The sequence below is a fragment of the Poromitra crassiceps genome (assembly GCF_964638095.1).
Source record: "Poromitra crassiceps genome assembly, chromosome: 8".
Classification (NCBI taxonomy): domain Eukaryota; kingdom Metazoa; phylum Chordata; class Actinopteri; order Beryciformes; family Melamphaidae; genus Poromitra; species Poromitra crassiceps.
This window is the reverse complement of record NC_139629.1, coordinates 38,500,911-38,523,834: the sequence shown is the minus strand read 5'-3', so window position 1 is coordinate 38,523,834 and position 22,924 is coordinate 38,500,911. Positions and strand designations below refer to the sequence as shown.

Below are 22,924 nucleotides of genomic sequence, written 5' to 3'. Positions count from 1 at the left end.
TTGTTTCACAAGTTCCATTCACTGAGTTGTGGACCAGTGATGTCATTCATGCACAATGACATCACTGGTCCACAACTTTACTCAAAAAAATGCCAATGTTTTCAGATATATGTGAGATTATGTGCAAAATAAATCAGCATTGTTTTTTCGGTGGAGTATCCCTTTAACGTTAAGAATGGGAAAAGTTTTACTTTATTCGCAGTTATTACATTGACGGTAATTATTATACCCATGGGCATGGCTATCATAACAAGCCATATATATGTTTCTACCTCCTGCATTGTGGGGGGAGGGGTGTTGCTGCTGCGAATGGGGCGGCAAGGGCGCAGTCTGTCCAGTGGGGGGCGGTACTGGACACCTTCTGCCTCCCCCCACCTACACCACCACCACAGCCACCCCTCACCACTTGTCAGATCAGCAATTCAGATCGCATGCAAATCCGAGGAGCGTCATTGTGTGAAAGAGTGTGTGAGAAGAGAGAGAGAGAGGGGGGGAGAGAAGTGCAGTGCATTCCTGTGGAGGGAGAGAGAGAGAGAGAGAGAGAGAGAGAGAGAGAGAGAGAGAGAAAGAGAGAGAGAGAGAGAGAGAGAGAGAGAGAGAGAATTGAATTGAAAATTGAGAGAGAGAGAGAGAGAGATCCCTGCCCCTTCCCTCCCTCCTCCTCCTCCTCCTCCTCCTCCTCCCCCCGCTCTCCAGGCAGCAGCCGGCTAGCAGACAGACTGAGGCGGCACAGAGGGACTTGAGCCCGGGCTGCAGATGCAGGGAGCTGGGCTGTAGAGTGACAGAGAGATACTGCCTGGTAGTCCGCAGGGAAGTTGGAGAAAGGAGGCTCGCTGCACTATTTTAAACCGTTCTACACCGGAGAGAGTTGGAGCTTTGGGGGGTAGCAGGCTACATTTAAATCCCGGGAAGTGTACTTAGTTTGGGTTTGTATCCGTGTCATGGGGACTGCTCAGCGGAGCCTGTTGGCCGTGTTGGCCGTTCTGATGGCCGTGCTGTGGGGGGGCTGCTCCGCCACTTGTCCGGAGAAAGACCTGGAGAAACGGGAAGAGGAGGCAAACATCGTCCTGACCGGCACCGTGGAGGAGATCATGAACATGGACCCGGTGCACAACACCTACTCCTGCAAGGTAAGACATGCGGCTCTCTGGGCCAGATGATCCAGATCTGTGATTGAGGGTGAGCAAAGCCAGCGGAACATGCGAGTGAACTATCCGAGGTTGAGTGTGCAGGAATGCGGCGCCACAAGGAAAAAGACACCTGCTTCCTCCACCAAAACTAACAGGATTTATGAATGAGGTGTATGTAGCCTATATGTTTATGTTTATTGTTTATGTTTATTTGCACATTAAAGGAAAACAGAAACAAAATAAAAAATGTTTACAACAATGGAGAAAAAAACGTGCAGTTGAGATAGAAACCCACTACGGGTTTATATAAAGATCTCACCTCAAGAGAAAAACATAATAATACAAGCTAGGCTACTCAGTTAACATTGAACAAACATTACAATGCAATGATAACTCAGATAAAGACACATGAACGTGAGGACACGTGAAGACACATGAACAATTACTATTACATGTTGTCATTCGGCAGATGATTTGATCCAAAACGACGTAGGCTAGCTACATAGATATTTGAATACAACAAGCAAGTTAGGTTCCAGTCAGGCGAGAACAACAGAGAAGTTAGTGCCACAAAGCAGTGGTTCTCAAAAGTGGGTTCCGGGGCCCCCCATGGGTCTTTGAGGGGGTTCCCAGCAAAAAGGTGAATAATTTATTTTTAACACAATGACAGAATGAACTATTTTGGTCATGGGGTTCAGACTTTCTGTAATAAAACATCTAAAAGCAAAAAGACAACATCTTATCAGATGGGGGTCCGCTGTGTAATTTGTGTCAGTTTAGGGGTCCTTGATGTGAAAAGGTTGGAGAACCACTGTGCTAAAGCTAAGTTCTGCTCCAACAGGACATGTTCTGCTCCAACAGGCAGTGCTACGAGGCAATGCATAGAAGAATAAATAGAGTACCTAGGCAGAATAAAGAGATGAATTAAGAAGTGATCAGTCAGTATTTAAACCCACATACACCCCATCCTTTAGCTGCTGGAAGCCATGTACACCCCATCCTTTAGCTGCTGGAAGCCATGGGCCAGTGACTTTTATGTCCCAAAGCCTCTCATTCACATTTAACTAGCTTTGGGAAAACCTGATTTGACAAACTCGTTCATCCCGTACGCGTGCGTGTGTCAAGCGGTTGCGAGGACGCAAACATGACGTGAAATCCACTTTGCGTCCAGAAATAGGGTGTTTTTGATTTCCACTTCCCAATTACATAGCTCCAGGGGAGGCCTCGCCAACTATGTAATCATCCCAGACATGTTGCTGCAGCAGCAGCAGCAGCAGCAGCAGCAGAGCGGCCTCTCACTGGCCCCTGGCTGCAGCCCTGCGCATGGTTTGTACTCATAACTATGTGAAAACATGTAACTTATCATTTGCCACTAGCTATAAAAGATCATATTCCAGCAGAGGATTTATTCTCAGTGTGCATAGTGTTGTTGACTAGGCCTACTAGCCAGTGAATATTCTTCTTTATGAAAATGATAGTAAGTAATCCGGTAGTATACCTGATTTTAGAAGGATAGGAATGTTAAAGTGATACTATCTATACAGGTGGTTCCACAAAGTCACTATAATAAACTCACTGTTGAGTCCGGGAGAGGCACTGTATTATAGGATTATTACAGTCATTTTTCAACATTCCATCATGTGTTTTTTTTTGCCTATTCTTCTCGGTAGCGATTTGACAAGTGTCACTGCCTGTATCCAAACCAATGAAGATGCAAAGCCATGCATTACAGTGTCACTAGTAGTTTAATTCAAAGCATTGGTGACATTGTGATCAAAGATGATTGAACAGAAACGAGGAACTCAGCAGCTGTAGTTCTTCTGTCTGCGGCTAATAGACCACATAATAACACACACTGGAAAAAGCATACCACAGCCTCAAACAAGCACATCTACCAGTCATGGCACTGCCTCCTTCCTCTGTTCCCACTCCCTACCCTTTCATTTGGAAAGTAACTTTCGCACCATCTCAGAAGACCTGTGGTGCACCTGCACCACCTTCTAATCTGTCAGAATAAACACGTTGTGTTTGGCTGCAAGGGTCAGGTCTCTCTGCTCTAATATAATCTGTCAGAATAAACACGTTGAGTTTGGCTGCGAGGGTCAGCTCTCTCTGGTCTAATATAATCTAATATAATCTGTCAGAATAAACACGTTGTGTTTGGCTGCAAGGGTCAGCTCTGTCTCTGGTCTAATCTATATCTATACTATAATTCCGGGATCGTCTGTCTGTCTGTCTGTCCTTCGCGTATCTCGAGAACCGTTGGTCGGATCGACTTCAAACTCGGGGGGTGCGCTGATGGGCGACCCGACGGAGGGCGGTGCCCTGTTTCCGTACGATTCGGACGCGAAACGCGTTCGATATTAATACATTTGTGTTCAATCAAGCCTGTGCTCCTTCAAGCCCTGGCTGATCTGGGCTAAGTGTCAACAAACACTGCTGTGAGGACAGTCGTTGAGTAAACAGAGTCGTTAGCTAAATCAACATCAGTCCTTGAGATTGAATGGGGGAGAGGGGTGTTATTTTATAAGGGGTCCTTTCTGAAAAACATTTGAGAACCTCTGCTCTAGGGCATCACCACTTCCGGGAACCCGCATCCTGTGTAAGTAGGGTTCCCAGAGTAAAACCTGGCCATTTCCACCACTGCTTATGGATGAGCATCATCAGCTGCATGCCATCAAGAACCGTTGGTCGGATCGACTTCAAACTTTGGGAGTGTGCCCTATTGTGCAGTGCAGTGCCCTGTTTTTGTGCAATTCGGCATAGCGCCACCTACTGGCAACATAGAAAATGTGGTTTATCTCAAGAACCATTCGTCAGATCGACTTCAACTTTGGGGAGTGTGCTGAGGGGAACTCGACACAGTGCAGTGCCGAATTTCGTGTAATTCGGAACAGCGCCACCTATTGGCCACACAAAAAGTGGATAATCTTGAGAACCGTTCGTCCGATCGACTTCAAACTCGAAGAGTGCGCTTAGGGGGACTCAAGGAGGTGCAGGGAGCTGAAATATGTGCAATTTGGCATAGCGCCACCAAAAAGCGCTTTATCTCCATAGCCATTCATCTGATCGACTTCAAGCTTAAAACTCGGGGAGTGCGCTTAGGGGGACTCAACGGAGTGCAGGGAGCTGAATTCCGTGTAATTTGGCATAGCGCCACCTACTGGCAACACAAAAAGCGGTTTATCTCGATAGCCATTCATCTGATCGACTTCAAACTTGGTAAGTGTGCTGCTGGGAAGCTGACATAGAGCAGTGCAGGATTTTGTGCAATTTGGCACAGCGCCACCTACTGGCAACACAAAAAGTGGTTTATCTTGAGAACCGTTCATCCGATTGACTTCAAACTTGGGGAGTGTGCTCCTGGGAACTCAAAGTAGTGCGGCGCTGAATATCTTGCAATTTGACATAGTGCCACCTGCTGGCAACACAAAACGCAGTTTATCTCGAGAAACATTTGTCCGATTGTGACTTCAAACTTGGGAAGTGCGCTGCTCAGACCCCGATGGAGTGCGGTGCCGGATTTCATGCAATTTGGACTTATTCCAGGACTGTCTGTATGTCTGTCCTTCGCGTATCTCGAGAACCGTTTGTCAGTTCGACTTCAAACTTGCGCTTAGGGGACCTGACAGAGTGCAGTGTGTGCGGGGGGGAAGCACCCACGGGGTGGTGCATGGGGGAACGGGCACTGCACTAGTATAATCTAATATAATATGTCAGAATAAACACGTTGAGTTTGGCTGCGAGGGTCAGCTCTCTCTCTGGTCTAATATAATCTAATATAATATGTCAGAATAAACACGTTGTGTTTGGCTGCGAGGGTCAGCTCTCTCTCTCTCTCCAATAGGAAATTGACTGTGAAATCTGTTGGCCGGCTGTTCAAATCAACTGTAAGCAATAATGCGGCTTGCGGCTAAGCTAATGTTACCGTGTTTCCGGCCTAACCTGAGCTGTCGCGCAGACAGGAGAAAGAGCATTGAAGACAAGAGACGAAGCTCAGTCTTGTGCTTTCTTGACCAGTTTTTGACAACAGCACTGCCGTCATGATGTTGCAGTGGAACAAGCTATTAGCCTTCAAGCTATTAGCCTTCGGTTCTTATCATTGTCATCTTTTTGACGCAGAATCAGATGACCTACAACTATACAAACGTATATTAGAACCTTTGTATAGAACACCAACGGTTGCAGGTAGGAGAACTGACGGTTGGGGCGGGGTTGGGCTTTAAGCAGGAAATGCAGAAATCTCACATGAAATGCACCAGCCTATCATTACAAAGACATGCACCAGATTAGTTTGTGAAATGTGATGTGTATGTTTGTGGTTTCCCTGAAGTGCTAAAATGTGTCCCGTCTCTCTCCTGTGGTGGCGCTAAAGGTCCGGGTCTGGCGCTACTTGAAAGGGAAGACTGTCGTCAATGGCGAGATTCTCCTGGACGGCGGAAACAAGGTGATGATCGGGGGCTTTGGCGACACCGGGATCTGCGACAACCAGGTTGCCACGGGCGACACGCGTATATTCTTTCTCAACTTGGCCACACAGATCCTGTGGCCGGCGCACAAGAACGAACTGATGCTCAACTCCAGTCTGATGAGGATTACCCTGCGCAACCTGGAGGATGTGGAGCACTGCGTGGAAGGTAAGACGCCATCTTGTTTTGTTTTCCCTGTTTCACTCTGGACCAAGTAGAATGAGGCCTTCTTCTTACTGCATGGCAGGCAGGAAATGTTCTATGGGATCTACTTCACCACTAGGGATGCAACGATTATAAATTTTGATGTACGATTATAGTCTGAGAAAAAACCACGATTATCACGGTTTCACGATTATTGTTATGGACGTATAAAAATCACATGAGCATTCTCTAAATAGAGGTTTTATTGTATTTCCCCCACAATCTTAACAGTTGCTGCCTTCCGGAATACTAATGCACGATATGGATTTTTACAGCCGATAGTATAGGCCTACGCTAACCGATAAATATTCTCCTGGCCAATAACCGATACGTTAAACATACTATTGTTACTTTTTTCACATTTTTGTATTTAAAAAAATAAGTTCTTAACCTGTATTTTATGCACACCTGGGATTAAAAAAAGAAGAAAGGGCAGATGTAGTGAGCAAAGATGGATGATTTAATATTCCATGGCTCTGACCTAATCAAATCTAACTGACATCACTATTGTGAACATAAAACAAACAACATTTCTGATATAATATATATAATATATATATATATATAATACAAAAAATATTTTATTATTATTTTATAGAAGCGAAAGCCTATAGCTGCTTAGTCTGCAGAAAAAAACACAAAAGGCATAGTAACTTAGACTCTTATTGGCATGTTACTGGCAACTAAATGTGCCGTCTGAAATGAATTTTGCATTGGGGTCAGTTCTATTGAAGTGATGATGGGGCAGGCATGGAAAGCCTCACTATAAGCCATCATGTGTCGTTTCACTTTTTACTGGAAAATGCTCCCTCTGGATTAAAGAAAGGACACTCTGTGGTGTTGACTGGTGTTTGTTATGTAAATGTGCGCATTTGTTTTCCTTGTCTCAGTCAGATCATGACTGCCAAGCAGCTAGCTACGTTAGCTTCACGTTATTAGGCCTACATGTAACGTTAGCGGGTTGCTTTTGGAGTTGACACAAACCCTTGATGTTTCTTTTCGTGTAAAGCATGAGGTTCTCTATGGTTTAGGCAAGCGCTGGGAGCATGAAGTGCTTTAAATGCGGGGATGTTTGGTCACAACGAGCTTGAGGAACTATGTACGCTAGGCTATGGCCAGCTAGCTAACATTAGCCACAACAGCTAACGTTAACGTCAATGACTGTATGTTAACGCTAAACAAATCCGCTGCCTCTTCCCCACGTTTGGTTTAACGTAACACCAGCTCAGACTTTCCCCTAATCTCAGAAACCTTGCGGGACATGTATTGCAACATTTATGTTGGGCAGCATGAAGTGCTTTAAATGCGGGGATGTTTGGTCACAACGAGCTTGAGGAACTATGTACGCTAGGCTATGGCCAGCTAGCTAACATTAGCCACAACAGCTAACGTTAACGTCAATGACTGTATGTTAACGCTAAACAAATCCGCTGCCTCTTCCCCACGTTTGGTTTAACGTAACACCAGCTCAGACTTTCCCCTAATCTCAGAAACCTTGCGGGACATGTATTGCAACATTTATGTTGGGCTGGCATCCATGGCTAGGCTACAGACTGGCTACTACTGGGAGACATGGCAGCTGCCTGTGTTTGGTGCCTCCGCTAAATAGTCCGTGCGGAAACGAAGCGAGAGAGACAGGTTCCTCTCCTTCCAGCGCCGTCTGCGCCGCATGGGAGTTTAAACTGACGGACTGTTGTGAAACAAAACACTCGGTGTAGCGGAGCCTCTGCGGTTATATAACCGTGACGTTTTAAATCGCGGTTAATAGTCAAACCGGTTAACCCCTGCATCCCTATTCACCACCACACACTAACTCCGTCACATACACCACGGTCCACGTCACCACCACACATTGTATGGATTGTAGCTGCTGCGGTAGTGGGCCAATCACGCGTCACATTAAATCGAACAGCACTTGCGGTGATTGGCTGCGACTGCGAGCAAAACTCACACAAATAGTAATTTTCCCTAGATCTGTGTACAAAAAGGATTGAATGCAGGCATTGTTGGACTGGAGAAGTTTCAATACTACTTAGTTAGTACTGGGTTATTTCGGTCGATACCTCAAAGGTATCGAGTAGCAATACTCAGCTCTACTAAGCATGTACAGTAACAATACTCAGCCCTACTAAGCATGTACAGTAACAATAATCAGCCCTACTAAGCATGTACAGTAACAATACTCAGCCCTACTAAGCATGTACAGTAACAATACTCAGCCATACTAAGCATGTACAGTAACAATACGCAGCCCTACTAAGTACGTACAGTAACAATACTCAGCCCTACTAAGTACGTACAGTAACAATACTCAGCCCTACTAAGCACGTACAGTAACAATACTCAGCCCTGCTAAGTACGTACAGTAACAATACTCAGCCCTGCTAAGTATGTACAGTAACAATACTCAGCCCTACTAAGCACGTACAGTAACAATACTCAGCCCTACTAAGAATGTACAGTAACAATACTCAGCCCTACTAAGCATGTACAGTAACAATACTCAGCCCTACTAAGCATGTACAGTAACAATACTCAGTCCTACTAAGCATGTACAGTAACAATACTCAGCCATACTAAGCATGTACAGTAACAATACTCAGCCCTACTAAGCATGTACAGTAACAATACTCAGCCATACTAAGCATGTACAGTAACAATACTCAGTCCTACTAAGCATGTACAGTAACAATACTCAGCCATACTAAGCATGTACAGTAACAATACTCAGCCCTACTAAGCATGTACAGTAACAATACTCAGCCATACTAAGCGTGTACAGTAACAATACTCAGCCCTACTAAGCATGTACAGTAACAATACTCAGCCATACTAAGCATGTACAGGAGGGCTTCAACAATCATCTGCACTGTTTAGCTGATCCCATACACTGTGTGTTGTTTCAAAACGTGCCACCTGTGTGCAGCCTGTGTGGAATGTAGCATGGGAGCTGAGACTGGAGGTAGCGCTGAATCACTTTGAGTGGTGAGGATTTCACATATCGGCAGGTTCTGAAATTACATCGCCCCAGGCTCGGCTCGCACAGTCCACGTTTCCCAGCACTCCATGAAATGGGGACACCTGAGTCATTTTCGGAGCTTGGTTGCCATGGTGAAACTCCAGTCTTTCTCCGGCCGGCCCAGCTTGGAGGTGGGTGTGACCCAGTCTTTCTCAGGCCGGCCTAGCCTGGAGGTGGGTGTGACCCAGTCTTTCTCAGGCCGGCCTAGCCTGGAGGTGGGTGTGACCCAGTCTTTCTCAGGCCGGCCTAGCCTGGAGGTGGGTGTGACCCAGTCTTTCTCAGGCCGGGCCTAGCCTGGAGGTGGGTGTGACCCAGTCTTTCTCAGGCCGGCCTAGCCTGGAGGTGGGTGTGACCCAGTCTTTCTCAGGCCGGGCCTAGCCTGGAGGTGGGTGTGACCCAGTCTTTCTCAGGCCGAGCCTAGCCTGGAGGTGGGTGTGACCCAGTCTTTCTCAGGCTGGCCTAGCCTGGAGGTGGGTGTGACCCAGTCTTTCTCAGGCCGGGCCTAGCCTGGAGGTGGGTGTGACCCAGTCTTTCTCAGGCTGGCCTAGCCTGGAGGTGGGTGTGACCCAGTCTTTCTCAGGCTGACCTAGCCTGGAGGTGGGTGTGACCCAGTCTTTCTCAGGCCGGCCTAGCCTGGAGGTGGGTGTGACCCAGTCTTTCTCAGACTGGCCTAGCCTGGAGGTGGGTGTGACCCAGGCTTTCTCAGGCTGGCCTAGCCTGGAGGTGGGTGTGACCCAGTCTTTCTCAGGCCGGCCTAGCCTGGAGGTGGGTGTGACCCAGTCTTTCTCAGGCCGGCCTAGCCTGGAGGTGGGTGTGACCCAGTCTTTCTCAGGCCGGGCCTAGCCTGGAGGTGGGTGTGCCCGACTCTGATAAACACCTCCGGGACAGTGGAGGGACGACTCGTGACCTTTGCACCTATAGTCAGTCACTGGGCCAGTTTATGAAGTGAGAGAGGAAGCTGCTAAATAACCTGAGATGTTTACAGGGGACACAGCTGAGCCCTCATGTCCTCACAGCTTTTAATGGTCAAACCTTGGCTTCACTGTAAAGACAAAGACAGGGTTGCGTAAAGCTCAGTGTCCTAACATTCATTAAACCACACAGAGACGGAGAATGCGCTCGCAGGAGGCAGACTTGTACAATGAATGAGTTGGATGAGACTTGTCCGTGCTTGAAGGAGGCTTCCTGAGGTTGGGAGGAAATGGAATGGAGATGAGTTATCCATTTTAGACAGCGTTTTCTTTGTCAAGTTTGATTTAGATAGCAGCAAAACCGAGTGCAACAAGACTCAGGCTAATTGAATTCTCCTTTCAATCATTTCTTTTTGGGTTGAGAGATAATTTGTCAGACGCTATGAGAAGAACCGTATGACCAATAAATATAACTCTACCGTGATTGCCAGACTGTTTGGGCCCATGCCCCGCCCCCCACTTATGCCAGTGATCAGGGCTTATGCCAGTGATCAGGGCTTATGCCAGTGATCAGGGCTTATGCCAGTGATCAGGGCTTGCCACTGTTGGACTCCTACTGGTGTCTGATATACTGGCAGCATTTCCATTTTCCAAGTTTGAATCCAGCACTTAAGAGGGCCGGGAATACCAGGGAATACCAGGGGAATACCAGGGGAAATGCATTCAGAGATGCATTCAGGAATACCAGGGGAAATGCATTCAGAGATGCATTCAGGAATACCAGGGGAATACCAGGGGAAATGCATTCAGAGATGCATTCAGGAATACCAGGGGAAATGCATTCAGAGCACAAATCAACCTGACCAAGACTTTCTGGGCCAGTCAGGGTTCCAGAGTTGCAGGCTTTTGATATATTCTCCGTGCATTCCTCCCACTGAACCTGGGTGGCAGGTTAGTCCAAAGGATGAGGCTTGTTTGTGGTGTTTGGTTGCATTTGGCACACACATAAAACCCTCTTCTATTTGTCTGTCCAGGCACGAAACACTGCACTGCTAACCTTTTATTCTGCTCCGCTTTTCTTCTTCTGTGGTTCCTCTTGTGGAAAGGGGAGTTTCTTGGCTCCGGCAAACTGTCTAGAATGTGCCCTTTTTGTTGCGGGGCCCCTTGTGTTTGGAGAGGGGTTAATTCACATAACCTGATGGCTGCCTCGTTGTAGCTGCAGCTATGAACTGCAGATTCAAAGTGGGAGGCGGGCCTCCCCGGGGGGGCTCCAAACACTTTCAGGGGAGGCTCAGTGAATGGAAGTGAAAAAATATGACATGAGTTATTATTACATTAGTTGTGAAAAGGAGATCACATCAAATAGCCTAAATGTGTGTGATTGGGTCAGAGATAGTTCAGAGATTCAGTAGATTTGGGGAACTTTTTCCCACTTTCCCAGAGTTTGTCTGAGGGGAGGCCCACAGTCTCAGACTTTGAAAACCCCTGAACTATGGAATTTGTTCTGACCAATAAGTAACATCTCAGGAGAACTCTCAGGTCAACCAGCAGTAGGGCTGTCACTTTTTCCCAAAATAAAGTTTGAACGAACTTTAATTGCCCGAAATTCGTTCGAATATATTTCGAAGTTTTTTGGTTAATTAAAAATTTTTTTTTTTTTTTTTTCAGTCCAGGCCACCGAGCATCAGCCCGACGTGTTAGCTTGGACGCTCACAGTCACAACACTGCCTCACAAACTTGGCTGCATCCAACTCGAGACAACTTTTCAGACCCTGGAGACAATCTTTCTCAGAAGAGACTAACGCGACAAATCTGGAGACTTTTTCTGACATGGGATTAACATTACCAGCAAGCAGCAGTTGGTTAATTTTGGTTCATAAAAAAAAAAAAAAAAAAAAAACGAACAGTCAATTTACATATCGAACACGAACCCCTCCCCCACATTCGAAGTTGCATTCGAATTTCGAATGAAAAGTGACAGCCCTAACCAGCAGATATATCCTATACTGTACATGCATGTACTGACCAATAAGTAACCTCTCAGGAGAACTCTCAGGTTCAACCAGCAGATATATCCTATACTGTACATGCATGTACTGACCAATAAGTAACCTCTCAGGAGAACTCTCAGGTTCAACCAGCAGATATATCCTATACTGTACATGCATGTACCGACCAATAAGTAACCTCTCAGGAGAACTCTCAGGTTCAACCAGCAGATATATCCTATACTGTACATGCATGTACTGAGCAATAAGTAACCTCTCAGGAGAACTCTCAGGTTCAACCAGCAGATATATCCTATACTGTACATGCATGTACTGACCAATAAGTAACCTCTCAGGAGAACTCTCAGGTTCAACCAGCAGATATATCCTATACTGTACATGCATGTACTGACCAATAAGTAACCTCTCAGGAGAACTCTCAGGTTCAACCAGCAGATATATCCTATACTGTACATGCATGTACTGACCAATAAGTAACCTCTCAGGAGAACTCTCAGGTTCAACCAGCAGACATATCCTATACTGTACATGCATGTACTGAGCAATAAGTAAGATCTCAGGAGAACTCTCAGGTTCAACCAGCAGATATATCCTATACTGTACATGCATGTACTGAGCAATAAGTAAGATCTCAGGAGAACTCTCAGGTTCAACCAGCAGATATATCCTATACTGTACATGCATGTACTGAGCAATAAGTAAGATCTCAGGAGAACTCTCAGGTTCAACCAGCAGATATATCCTAACTGTACATGCATGTACTGAGCAATAAGTAAGATATCAGGAGAACTCTCAGGTTCAACCAGCAGATATATCCTATACTGTACATGCATGCACTGAGCAATAAGTAACATCTCAGGAGAACTCTCAGGTTCAACCAGCAGATGAAATGGCTGTTTGTGTTTTTGGGGTGAAATTAGCCCAGATAATGAGCTGGCATGCCTCAGTCCGGAGAAGGAGCTTTGAGGCTCGCTCCACTGCAGAGTTTTAATTAAGATCCCATCCGCTCTGTGCAACCACTTCCCTGCAGAGTGCAGCGGGACAAGACTGTACCTGCCGCAGCGCTCGTGGTACCTCCTCTCCTTTCCCCCTCATTCTTGACATTTTCCATAGCTAGGATCCACTCAGGAATGCCTGGCAGAGGGCAACGTTGTCTGAGACGGAAGAAACAAGGCTTTGTGAAAGCCGCTGCTGGCTCTCGTTGGCCGTGGAGGAGTTCTCCAGAGGAGACACGGAGGAGGACGAGGGAGATCAGACGAGCGCTGTCGAAAGTGAAGGCAGCAGAGACGGCGCGTGAAGGAATTCTTTGTGCATGTGCGGACGTGGAATGTCGAGGATGTTGTGTTTGTCGTGGCATATTTGCGGGCGTTTCAATCAGAGGCGTGCGAGGCGACGAGAGATGCCTCCAGGCGCCGTGTTTCGCACTCGCAGGGCGGTGGCACGTCGGGGGGGCCGCGCGCTTGAGCCCCGTGCGGGATCACTCTCGGCTACAGCCTTTCATCTGCCTTAGAACGCCTGGCCCACACCAGTGTTTACAAGATCTCTCAGTAAACACTCTTAAAACGCCTTACGCCATATTTACTACCACGCAAAAGACCCTCACCCACCCCCTCTTCTATTTTCTAATGTCTTATCTCTACTTACTGACGCCCTTACAGGCATGTCTGAGGAAACGGCAAATAGCACAACTCTTCAACCCCCCCCCCAACGCACATTGTACGCATTGTTGAATCTGCACCTTGCAGGGGCCCGATAAGCGGATGGCCCCTGGCACCCAATCTCTCCTCCTTTGTTTGCTCCTCCAGCGACCATTCACTGAGATGTTAGCGCGGTCGATTGTGCTGCGCGCACGGTTGCCAGATAATGTGTCAGTGGATTGTGCTGCGTGCAGGGTTGCCAGATAATGTGTCAGTGGATTGTGCTGCGTGCAGGGTTGCCAGATAATGTGTCAAAATTCAAACAGAGCCGTTTGGAAACTCGTCTCTGGGAACACAATGGACTGATGGTTTCTCACAATGAACGAAGCTCAAGGCTCAAGGTTCGACGCTCTCCAGGTTTTCTCAAAAATCGGACAAAATGGAAAAACTGCCCTGGTGTTTGTTGTTATTTATACTTTTCAGACGCCGCGTTAATTATGATTACGAAGAGAGAACGTAGGGTTGGGTTGGGGGGGGCGGGGCGGGGTTTAGGAAGAGAGGAAGCCATGTTCATGGAGAAGTACAGGGAGATCTTATCTGTCTCTGTGTTTATCTGCTGCTTTTGTTTCAGCTCAGCTTCATGCCAAAGTCTTTCCCTCAAGGCCCTGTCTGAGGAGCCAACAAAGGCCTGCTTCTTCTTTCTATCTTCTTCTCTTCCCCTCTGTTTTCTCTCCTTCCCTCCCTGTCTCTCTCTCTCTCTCTCTCTCTCCCCCCTCTCTGTCTCTTTCTCTCTTTCTCTCTGCCTCTCTCTCCCTCCCTGTCTCTCTCTCTCTCTCTCACTCTCCCTCTCTCTCTCCCCCCTCTCTGTCTCTTTCTCTCTCTCTGTCTCTCTCTCCCTCCCTGTCTCTCTCTCTCTCTCTCCCTGTCTCCCTCTGTCTCTCTCTCTCTCTCTCCCTCCCTGTCTCTCTCTCTCACTCTCTGTCTCTCCCCCCCCCCTCTCTCTCTCTCTCCCTGTCTCTGTCTCTCTCTCTCTCTCTCTCTCTCTCCCCCCCTCTCTCTCTCTGTCTCTCTTTCCCCCCCCCCCCTCTCTCTCTCTCTAGAGATGAGGCAGTCAGTAGTCAGTGCACAGTCATGCAGCAGCTGGCTCTGGCTGCACTACAGTGACAAAGATCATGTCTTTGTCCATTTTAAATTCCACTCATATTGTGCCGCAACTATGTAAGTGCAGCCAGGCTGAGAGTAGCTAGTGTGCAACAAACACTCCCTCATGATGTTAATGAGCTAGATTTGACCATTCTACATACATCTGCCAGGGGTTCAGGCCCATCCAGCAGGCCAGGGGCTCAGCCAGGCCCGTCCAGCAGGCCAGGGGCTCAGTCAGGCCCGTCCAGCAGGTCAGGGGTTCAGGGCCGTACAGCAGGCCAGGGGCTCAGTCAGGCCCGTACAGCAGGCCAGGGGCTCAGTCAGGCCCGTCCAGCAGGCCAGGGGCTCAGGCCCGTCCAGCAGGCCAGGGGCTCAGTCAGGCCCGTACAGCAGGCCAGGGGCTCAGTCAGGCCCGTACAGCAGGCCAGGGGCTCAGGCCCGTACAGCAGGCCAGGGGCTCAGTCAGGGCCGTCCAGCAGGCCAGGGGCTCAGGCCCGTACAGCAGGCCAGGGGCTCAGCCAGGCCCGTACAGCAGGCTAGGGGCTCAGTCAGGGCCGTACAGCAGGCTAGGGGCTCAGTCAGGCCCGTACAGCAGGCCAGGGGCTCAGTCAGGCCCGTACAGCAGGCCAGGGGCTCAGTCAGGGCCGTACAGCAGGCTAGGGGCTCAGTCAGGCCCGTACAGCAGGCCAGGGGCTCAGTCAGGGTCGTACAGAAGGCCAGGGGCTCAGTCAGGCCCGTACAGCAGGCCAGGGGCTCAGGCCCGTACAGCAGGCCAGGGGCTCAGTCAGGCCCGTACAGCAGGCCAGGGGCTCAGGCCCGTACAGCAGGCCAGGGGCTCAGGCCCGTCCAGCAGGCCAGGGGCTCAGGCCCGTCCAGCAGGCCAGGGGCTCAGGCCCGTCCAGCAGGCCAGGGGCTCAGTCAGGCCCGTACAGCAGGCCAGGGGCTCAGTCAGGCCCGTACAGCAGGCCAGGGGCTCAGGCCCGTACAGCAGGCCAGGGGCTCAGTCAGGGCCGTACAGCAGGCTAGGGGCTCAGTCAGGCCCGTACAGCAGGCCAGGGGCTCAGTCAGGGTCGTACAGAAGGCCAGGGGCTCAGTCAGGCCCGTACAGCAGGCCAGGGGCTCAGGCCCGTACAGCAGGCCAGGGGCTCAGGCCCATACAGCAGGCCAGGGGTTCAGGCCCGTACAGCAGGCCAGGGGCTCAGTCAGGCCCGTACAGCAGGCTAGGGGCTCAGTCAGGGCCGTACAGCAGGCCAGGGGTTCAGGGCTAAGCGGTAATGGGGTTAGCCAGGCTTGTGAAAGAGTGTGATGGGGGTTCTGATTTGCCAGCAGGTGGTCCGGGTTAATGATGGGCAAGACAGCCGTGTGGAATGCTGCCCCCCCCCCCCCCCCCCAACTCTCCAATCCACTATGCCGCTGAATGAGCCTAGCCCCGCCCCCCCACTTCCCTCTGGGAAATGTTCTGCTCTTTTTCCCACTGTTTGTGCAAGGAGGACGCCCACAATGTCCTGGAATTCCTGACCTGCACAAGCCTCTACCTGGCTGCCACCTCCCTTCTCCCTCCTCTCCTCTCCTCTCCTCTCCTCTCCTCTCCTCTCCTCTCCTCTCCTCTCCTCTCCTCTCCTCTCCTCTCCTCTCCTCTCCTCTCTCCTCATCTCTCTCCTCTCCTCTCTCCTCATCTCTCTCCTCTCCTCTCCTCTCCTCTCCTCTCCTCTCCTCTCCTCTCCTCTCCTCTCTCCTCATCTCTCTCCTCTGATATGTGAGGAGGTCATGATGGGACGATAAGGGGAAAACAGAGAGGGATGAGGACCTTGATTCATAGCGGCAGTATATTTTCTTGAGATGTTGTTCTCTTCCACACAAGGCCTGTGCCATCTCATCTGGGAGGCTGAAGAATCCCCCTGTTTGAAGAACAAAAGCAAAGTTGTGTTATGTAAAAGGCTTTCTGAAAAAAATGCAGGGATTATTTTCTTTGAGATAAGTTAAGTTCAAGTGTAACTTACCCCCCAAAACACTTTTTTTCAGCTTTTAACCAATATGGCTTTTGGGGTGGTAATAGTATGTGAAGGATTCTGGTCAAAATCTCCACATTTGAGACCAATCTGTTACAATTTTACAAACTCCTGTCATTTCAGCAGCATAAGTGCCCTCTATGGGTTCAAACCTGCTTTTTTTTGTGCCCTCAAATGAATGGCTGATTTGGTACATCGTTACGTCACGGTGGTATTTGCGCGTGCCCCACTCATGTGAAAACAACTTTTTTTCATGTGATTATTACTGTAGTTCACGTGGCGTGAGCCCTTTAAGTGTGTGTAATCGCCTACTGTGGCTAATGTTAGCGGCTAGCTAGTTATGTTACATGGCAGTAAAACGCCACTGAATGACCAAATTGATATAACTTTTAACCATTTCGAGTAACACTGTTTCCATACGGATCACCAGCGTTAGTTTGTTGTTCATAACGTGGCTGTATTTATCATTTATCATTCTCTATCTCTGATACACTGAAAATATTGGGAGGCGGGCCATAGCGTCTCTGTCGATCATTTGATTTGACAGTTCAAGTTCAAGTATATTTATTGTCATTGTTAAATTACTCCAACAACGAGATATAGACAAGCATCTCCCTGAGACGTACAGTGAATACAGTACAGTGTGTTGTGTTTCGAGGGGTAGTGTTCAGCAGGCTGACAGCTTGTGGGAGAAAGCTGTTAAGCATCCTGGAAGTTTTAGAGCGGATGGACCTATATCTCCTACCTGAGGGCAGGAGGACGAACAGATGATGAGCCGGTTCTGGGCAGACAGTTCTGGGTACTGGCGTTGGCGTTGGCCAATCCTGCCGTGGTCCACCCCCAAATCGATTGTGTTCTGGCGCAAAGCGAGTGGGGTCCAGGACGAAACAGTCTCGAGCCAACTACGTTATCTGGAGCAGCGCAGTAAATACAATATTCGTCGAATGCGAGTTTAACTAAACAGTTACATGTCCTCTGCATTCTACATCAAATGAAGACATTACCGCTTGTTTTATTTTGTATGTTACATACTTATTGGCCAAGTTATGTTAGTTTATGGGCTAGGAATTCTACCAGGGTACAGACAGATGGGAGTATAGGCGGCCATCTTGCCTGCAGAGTTTTCAAATCAAGTAGAATACCGTTTTGCAAGAAATCTGGGGGGGTCAGTCCCCCTTTAAGTTCTAAGTGAAGTTATCCTGCGGGGATAGTTTTGTCTTAGGGGTCAGTTCACAGCTACAGTTAATCAGTGAATGACTCATGTGATGCCATGTCAGCATGCCAGCCTGAGTTCATGCTTCTTCTAACAGTTTATGGTTTTAATATCTACTACCTCATATATCAATCTGACCAAGAACTCCTACAGATCATTAAGAACATTGCCGCAGTGAAACGTGACCACCTGAGTTCTCTTCCATATTTGCCTTTCCCACCAATCAGAACGTCTGACTTGCATGTGATCCCAAAGGGGGAGACGAGACGAGACGAGACGCGACGGCACTGGAGAGAGAGAGAGTATGAGAACACAGGCAGGCAGGCAGGCAGCCAGCCAGCCAGGCAGCCAGGCAGGCAGGCAGACAGGCAGGCAGGCAGACAGGCAGGCAGGCAGGCAGCCAGGCAGGCAGGCAGGCAGGCAGGTAGGCAGACAGGCAGGCAGGCAGCCAGGCAGGCAGGCAGGCAGGCAGGCAGGCAGCCAGCCAGCCAGCCAGGCAGCCAGGTAGGCAGACAGGCAGACAGGCAGGTAGGTAGGCAGACAGGCAGACAGGCAGGTAGGTAGGCAGGCAGACAGACAGACAGACAGGCAGGCAGGCAGGCAGGTAGGCAGACAGGCAGGCAGACAGGCAGACAGGCAGGCAGACAGGCAGACAGGCAGGTAGGCAGACAGACAGGCAGGCAGACAGGCAGGCAGGCAGGCAGCCAGGCAGGTAGGTAGGCAGACAGGCAGACAGGCAGGTAGGTAGGCAGGCAGACAGGCAGACAAACAGACAGACAGACAGGCAGGCAGGCAGACAGGCAGGCAGGCAGGCAGGCAGCCCCACCCAGGTGACTGAGCTCAGGCAACAGGGTCTTGTGTCTTTATCCCGTCTCAGTCTTTCTGCACAGGAGGCCCTTTGTCTTCTGGAAGTCATGGATCCAACAAGAGCCACTTGAAGGATTGGAGTTTGTTCTCAGGGTTCTTGTATGGATTATAGTGTGAGAGTGTGAGTGAGAGTGAGAGTGATTGTGAGTGTGAGTGCGTGTGTGTGAGTGAGTGTGAGTGTGAGTGAGTGAGTGTGTGTGTGTGTGTGTGTGTGTGTGTGTGCGTGTGAGTGTGAGAGTGTGAGTGAGTGTGAGTGTGTGTGTGTGTGTGAGTGAGTGAGTGAGTGAGTGAGTGTGAGTGTGAGTGAGTGTGTGTGTGTGTGTGAGTGAGTGCCAGTGTGAGTGTGTGTGTGTGTGTGTGTGTGTGTGTGTGTGTGTGTGAGTGAGTGCCAGTGTGATTGTGAGTGAGTGTGAGTGCGTGTGTGTGTGAGTGCGTGCGAGTGAGTGTGAGTGTGAGTGTGCGCACGCACACATGCGTGCTTTAGTGCTTTTGTACTACGCCGTACGTAGCCTTTGTCAGTTGGCGCACCCTGTGTGACCTGTGTCAAGGCCTTTATGCAGTGAAGTGGAGAGAATTGGATAAATGAAAGACATGCTTACTTCATGCTTACTTCATGCTTACTTCATGCTTACTTGAGTGGATGGAAGGCTTTGATGAAAACCTGTTTTCCAGCGAGCCCAGAGTCTCCAGAGTTATTTCACATGTTAGAGTTTTAATTAAAAGTGTGAGAGCGGAGAGGCTGCTTGGCAGCGATGAAGGCCTCCGAAATGAAAAAGCCATGAAAGATGGACCACTTACCACAGTGTGTTCACCTTGGCTTGACTCCCAGCCCAGCCCAACCCAGCCCAGCCCAGGCCCAGGACTGTATCACTCACACACTGATAAGAATCCAAGATGGTACTGATACTGAGAGTACGCAGAGATACCTACCTGTAGTGACATGCCTGTCACTGTATGACATGTTCACATGCTCATGTATACAGTAGAACATCTTTGTCTCTTGTCATATATTATTATATATTGTGACTTGCTCAAACTTTCATTTAGCCCTTGATGCATGTGCGTAAAGAAGCTCTACAATGTCTTCTGTACTCCAATGAACTCTGGCCCACCTCTTACCTGCTTCCCTAAGGGCACGAGACACCCGTCAGGTCTTGATGTTGCTCATGCACTGGCTCATGTGCAGTGGTGTGGTCTTGAACGCAGCCTGAGGCCGGCCAGGTAGTTGAAAGAACTATTTCTTGGTTTTGCCTTAAACCAAGTGATTATTTCTAAGGCCTCAGTTGTTGATCTGACCTACTAGCTGTGTCAAGTTAGCTCTTGTTCAACAACATTCATGCAAAAACCACACAGTTGCTTATTGGCCGTGTTCATAATGAACATAATGTTCATAATGAAGCAAAGTGCACCTGGAGAAGAATCGTTTCTTTGATGGTGAAGGTGACAGAACAATACATCAATAGTGAGCTGTGGGGATGGTGTTATGTTATGAAGGTGTTATGTTATGAAGTGTTAGGTTATGAAGATGTTATGTTATGAAGTGTTATGTTATGAAGTGTTATGTTATGAAGGTGTTAGCTGTTAGCTGTTAGCTGCTCTGACAGTCCTGCCTGAGCTGTTCTGTTGTCTAGGTAGGAAGAGGGAAGTGGAAGTGACCCCAGCAGGGTCTTGTGACCCGGAAAACCCCCCTCGTCCATCCCAGACATGCAGAGCTCAGGGCAGCCGTCTGCGTGGGATCTGGGCTCCTCCGGAGAGACCTGGATCTGTGACTAAATTCCAAGCACCAAGACAGCATTTCCAAAGTCGGGCAGCTGTTGCGGCGAGTGTGGCTACTTACTGTCACACACACACACACACACACACACACACACACACACACACACACACACACACACACACACACACACACACACACACACACACACACACACACACACACACACACACACACACACACACACAGTAGTGTGGCTACTTCTGTCACCAGGCCAAAAACATCCTTGTTAGAGAAAAGGCTTGTGGTGGTGATAGAAGCAGATCAGGAGTAGTGAAAAGGCTTGTGGTGTGATAGCAGAAGCCCTGATGTAATTTGTATTTAGGTCTCACTCCAGCGCTGCTTGCATCAAAAGAAAACAAGAAACAAGACATCAAATACGAATACTTTTTGTCCCTGAAAGTTCATTTAGTTGTGAGGGAATTTTCATTAACTTTGTAGTTTGTCCTGGAAATGGATGGAAAGAAGAGGAGAAAATGTGAATCTCTTTTTCACTTGGAGGCCTCAGTGAATACCCTTTTTAATGAGAGACACATGCCTTCAAATGCTTCTGCTTTTAATAGAAAAGTCTAAATTGAATTGTTGCTGGTGTTTGCCAAGTTGTCTTCCCAGTGATAGAGTGCAGTCAGCTGTCTCATGAGGGGTGGGTCAGCTTGGCTCAATATGGAAATATTTGCCAACGGTATATGGGGCGATTGTAGCTGATAATATTGTGAAATGCTTCTCAGAATGAACTTCCATCCAGTTTATGAGTCAATCTCACCATATTGACACTAGTATTTGTGACTGAAATATGGCTTCCAGGCCTAAAGAATAGACATGTCAGCATTCCTATTGCCATCAGAGTTCAGCAGGTCAAGTGAGGGAATTTATTGTGTGTGTTTTTTCACCCTTCGTTTACCTAATTAACAAGACCTAGTGGATGGGAGTAGGTCACCTCCTGCTTCAATTGATGCAGATGTCAAGGAAGAGCCCAAGGATATGAAACAATACACAAATACACCAAAGTGAGCTGAAAACAGGAAGAACCCAATTCTGGGAATATTGGATCACCCGCCTGGATGTGGTCTAGCTGTGCGCTGACTGGATGTGGTCTAGCTGACCGGATGTGGTCAATATTTAAACCCATCCTGCAGGACTTGTTTCCTGTTTTCTCGTGCATTGCACCTGCTACACACAAATGCCCATATACAGTATGCCTGCCAATATATATTTATAGTGTTGCTACCTTCACTGCAAGGCCACCCAAAACATTATTATTTATACAGATTTATATGCCCTTTTTTGTATTTTACATATTGCTTTTAAAGGGATGGGCTGATTCAATATACTGTATCACTATATGTGACAATATGGATTATTGTCCGTATTGTCACATATAGTGATATATTAAATTAAATAATGTGTTATATATATATATATATTGTTATATATATACACCACAATATTGTCACATATAGTGATATATTAAATCAAATTATATTATTTGCACAGTCAGACTTTGTTGTCATTGAACATATATTTATTACATCGTATTGTGGTTGTATTGGATCGTGAACTCTATATCGCATATTGTATCGTATATTGAGCATATTGTCCCATCCCTATTGCTTTATAAATATTTGAGCAAAGACGAATGAGCCTCTATTTGACCCTGTTGTGGAAAGGAGGATCATGTTCAGTGTGATCTGAGATATCTGATTTTTGCAACAAAAGGTTGAAGCTAAGCTAGCTGTTGAACTGCCGACTCGTTTAAAAAGCTAAGCTAGCTGTTGAACTGCAGCCTCGTTTAAAAAGCTAAGCTAGCTGTTGAACTGCAGCCTCATTTAAAAAGCTAAGCTAGCTGTTGAACTGCAGCCTCGTTTAAAAAGCTAAGCTAGCTGTTGAACTGCAGCCTCGTTTAAAAAGCTAAGCTAGCTGTTGAACTGCAGCCTCGTTTAAAAAGCTAAGCTAGCTGTTGAACTGCAGCCTCGTTTAAAAAGCTAAGCTAGCTGTTGAACTGCAGCCTCGTTTAAAAAGCTACGCTAGCTGTTGAACTGCAGCCTCGTTTAAAAAGCTAAGCTAGCTGTTGAACTGCAGCCTTGTTTAAAAAGCTAAGCTAGCTGTTGAACTGCAGCCTCGTTTAAAAAGCTAAGCTAGCTGTTGAACTGCAGCCTCATTTAAAAAGCTAAGCTAGCTGTTGAACTGCAGCCTCGTTTAAAAAGCTAAGCTAGCTGTTGAACTGCAGCCTCATTTAAAAAGCTGAGACTGCACTGAGGTGCTTAAGTCATAATGGATGACATAAACAATAGCGTGCTTGCCTATGGTGGTGAACTGAAATCTTATCCGGCCCATAGCATAATTCATACCGTCTATCCAAGAAAATAATTAATCGTAATAATTAAGGTCAATTCAACCAATCGCCTCAATATTTAATAACGGCAAAACAGGTTCCTCAACTTGCAATTTTTGCCAGTTCCCGCAATTTTACCGCAAAACCCCCCACATAAAACTTCACAAATCGCAATTTTTGAGAAAAGCCCTTTGCAAAATCAAGCAT

The 22,924-nt window shown here is 47.8% G+C and overlaps 1 protein-coding gene across 1 annotated transcript in view; it reads left to right on the top strand.

The window, feature by feature from the left end:
- Positions 1 to 882: 882 nt before the first annotated feature.
- The window catches only part of agrn (agrin), a 359,236-nt gene continuing 337,194 nt past the window's right edge, over positions 883 to 22,924 (top strand). Inside the window, exons 1-2 of the mRNA XM_083641207.1 lie at positions 883 to 1,130; positions 5,506 to 5,767. Coding sequence (XP_083497333.1) covers positions 942 to 1,130; positions 5,506 to 5,767 — 451 coding nt within the window. The 5' untranslated portion in view covers positions 883 to 941. The remainder of the gene's footprint in view (positions 1,131 to 5,505; positions 5,768 to 22,924) is intronic.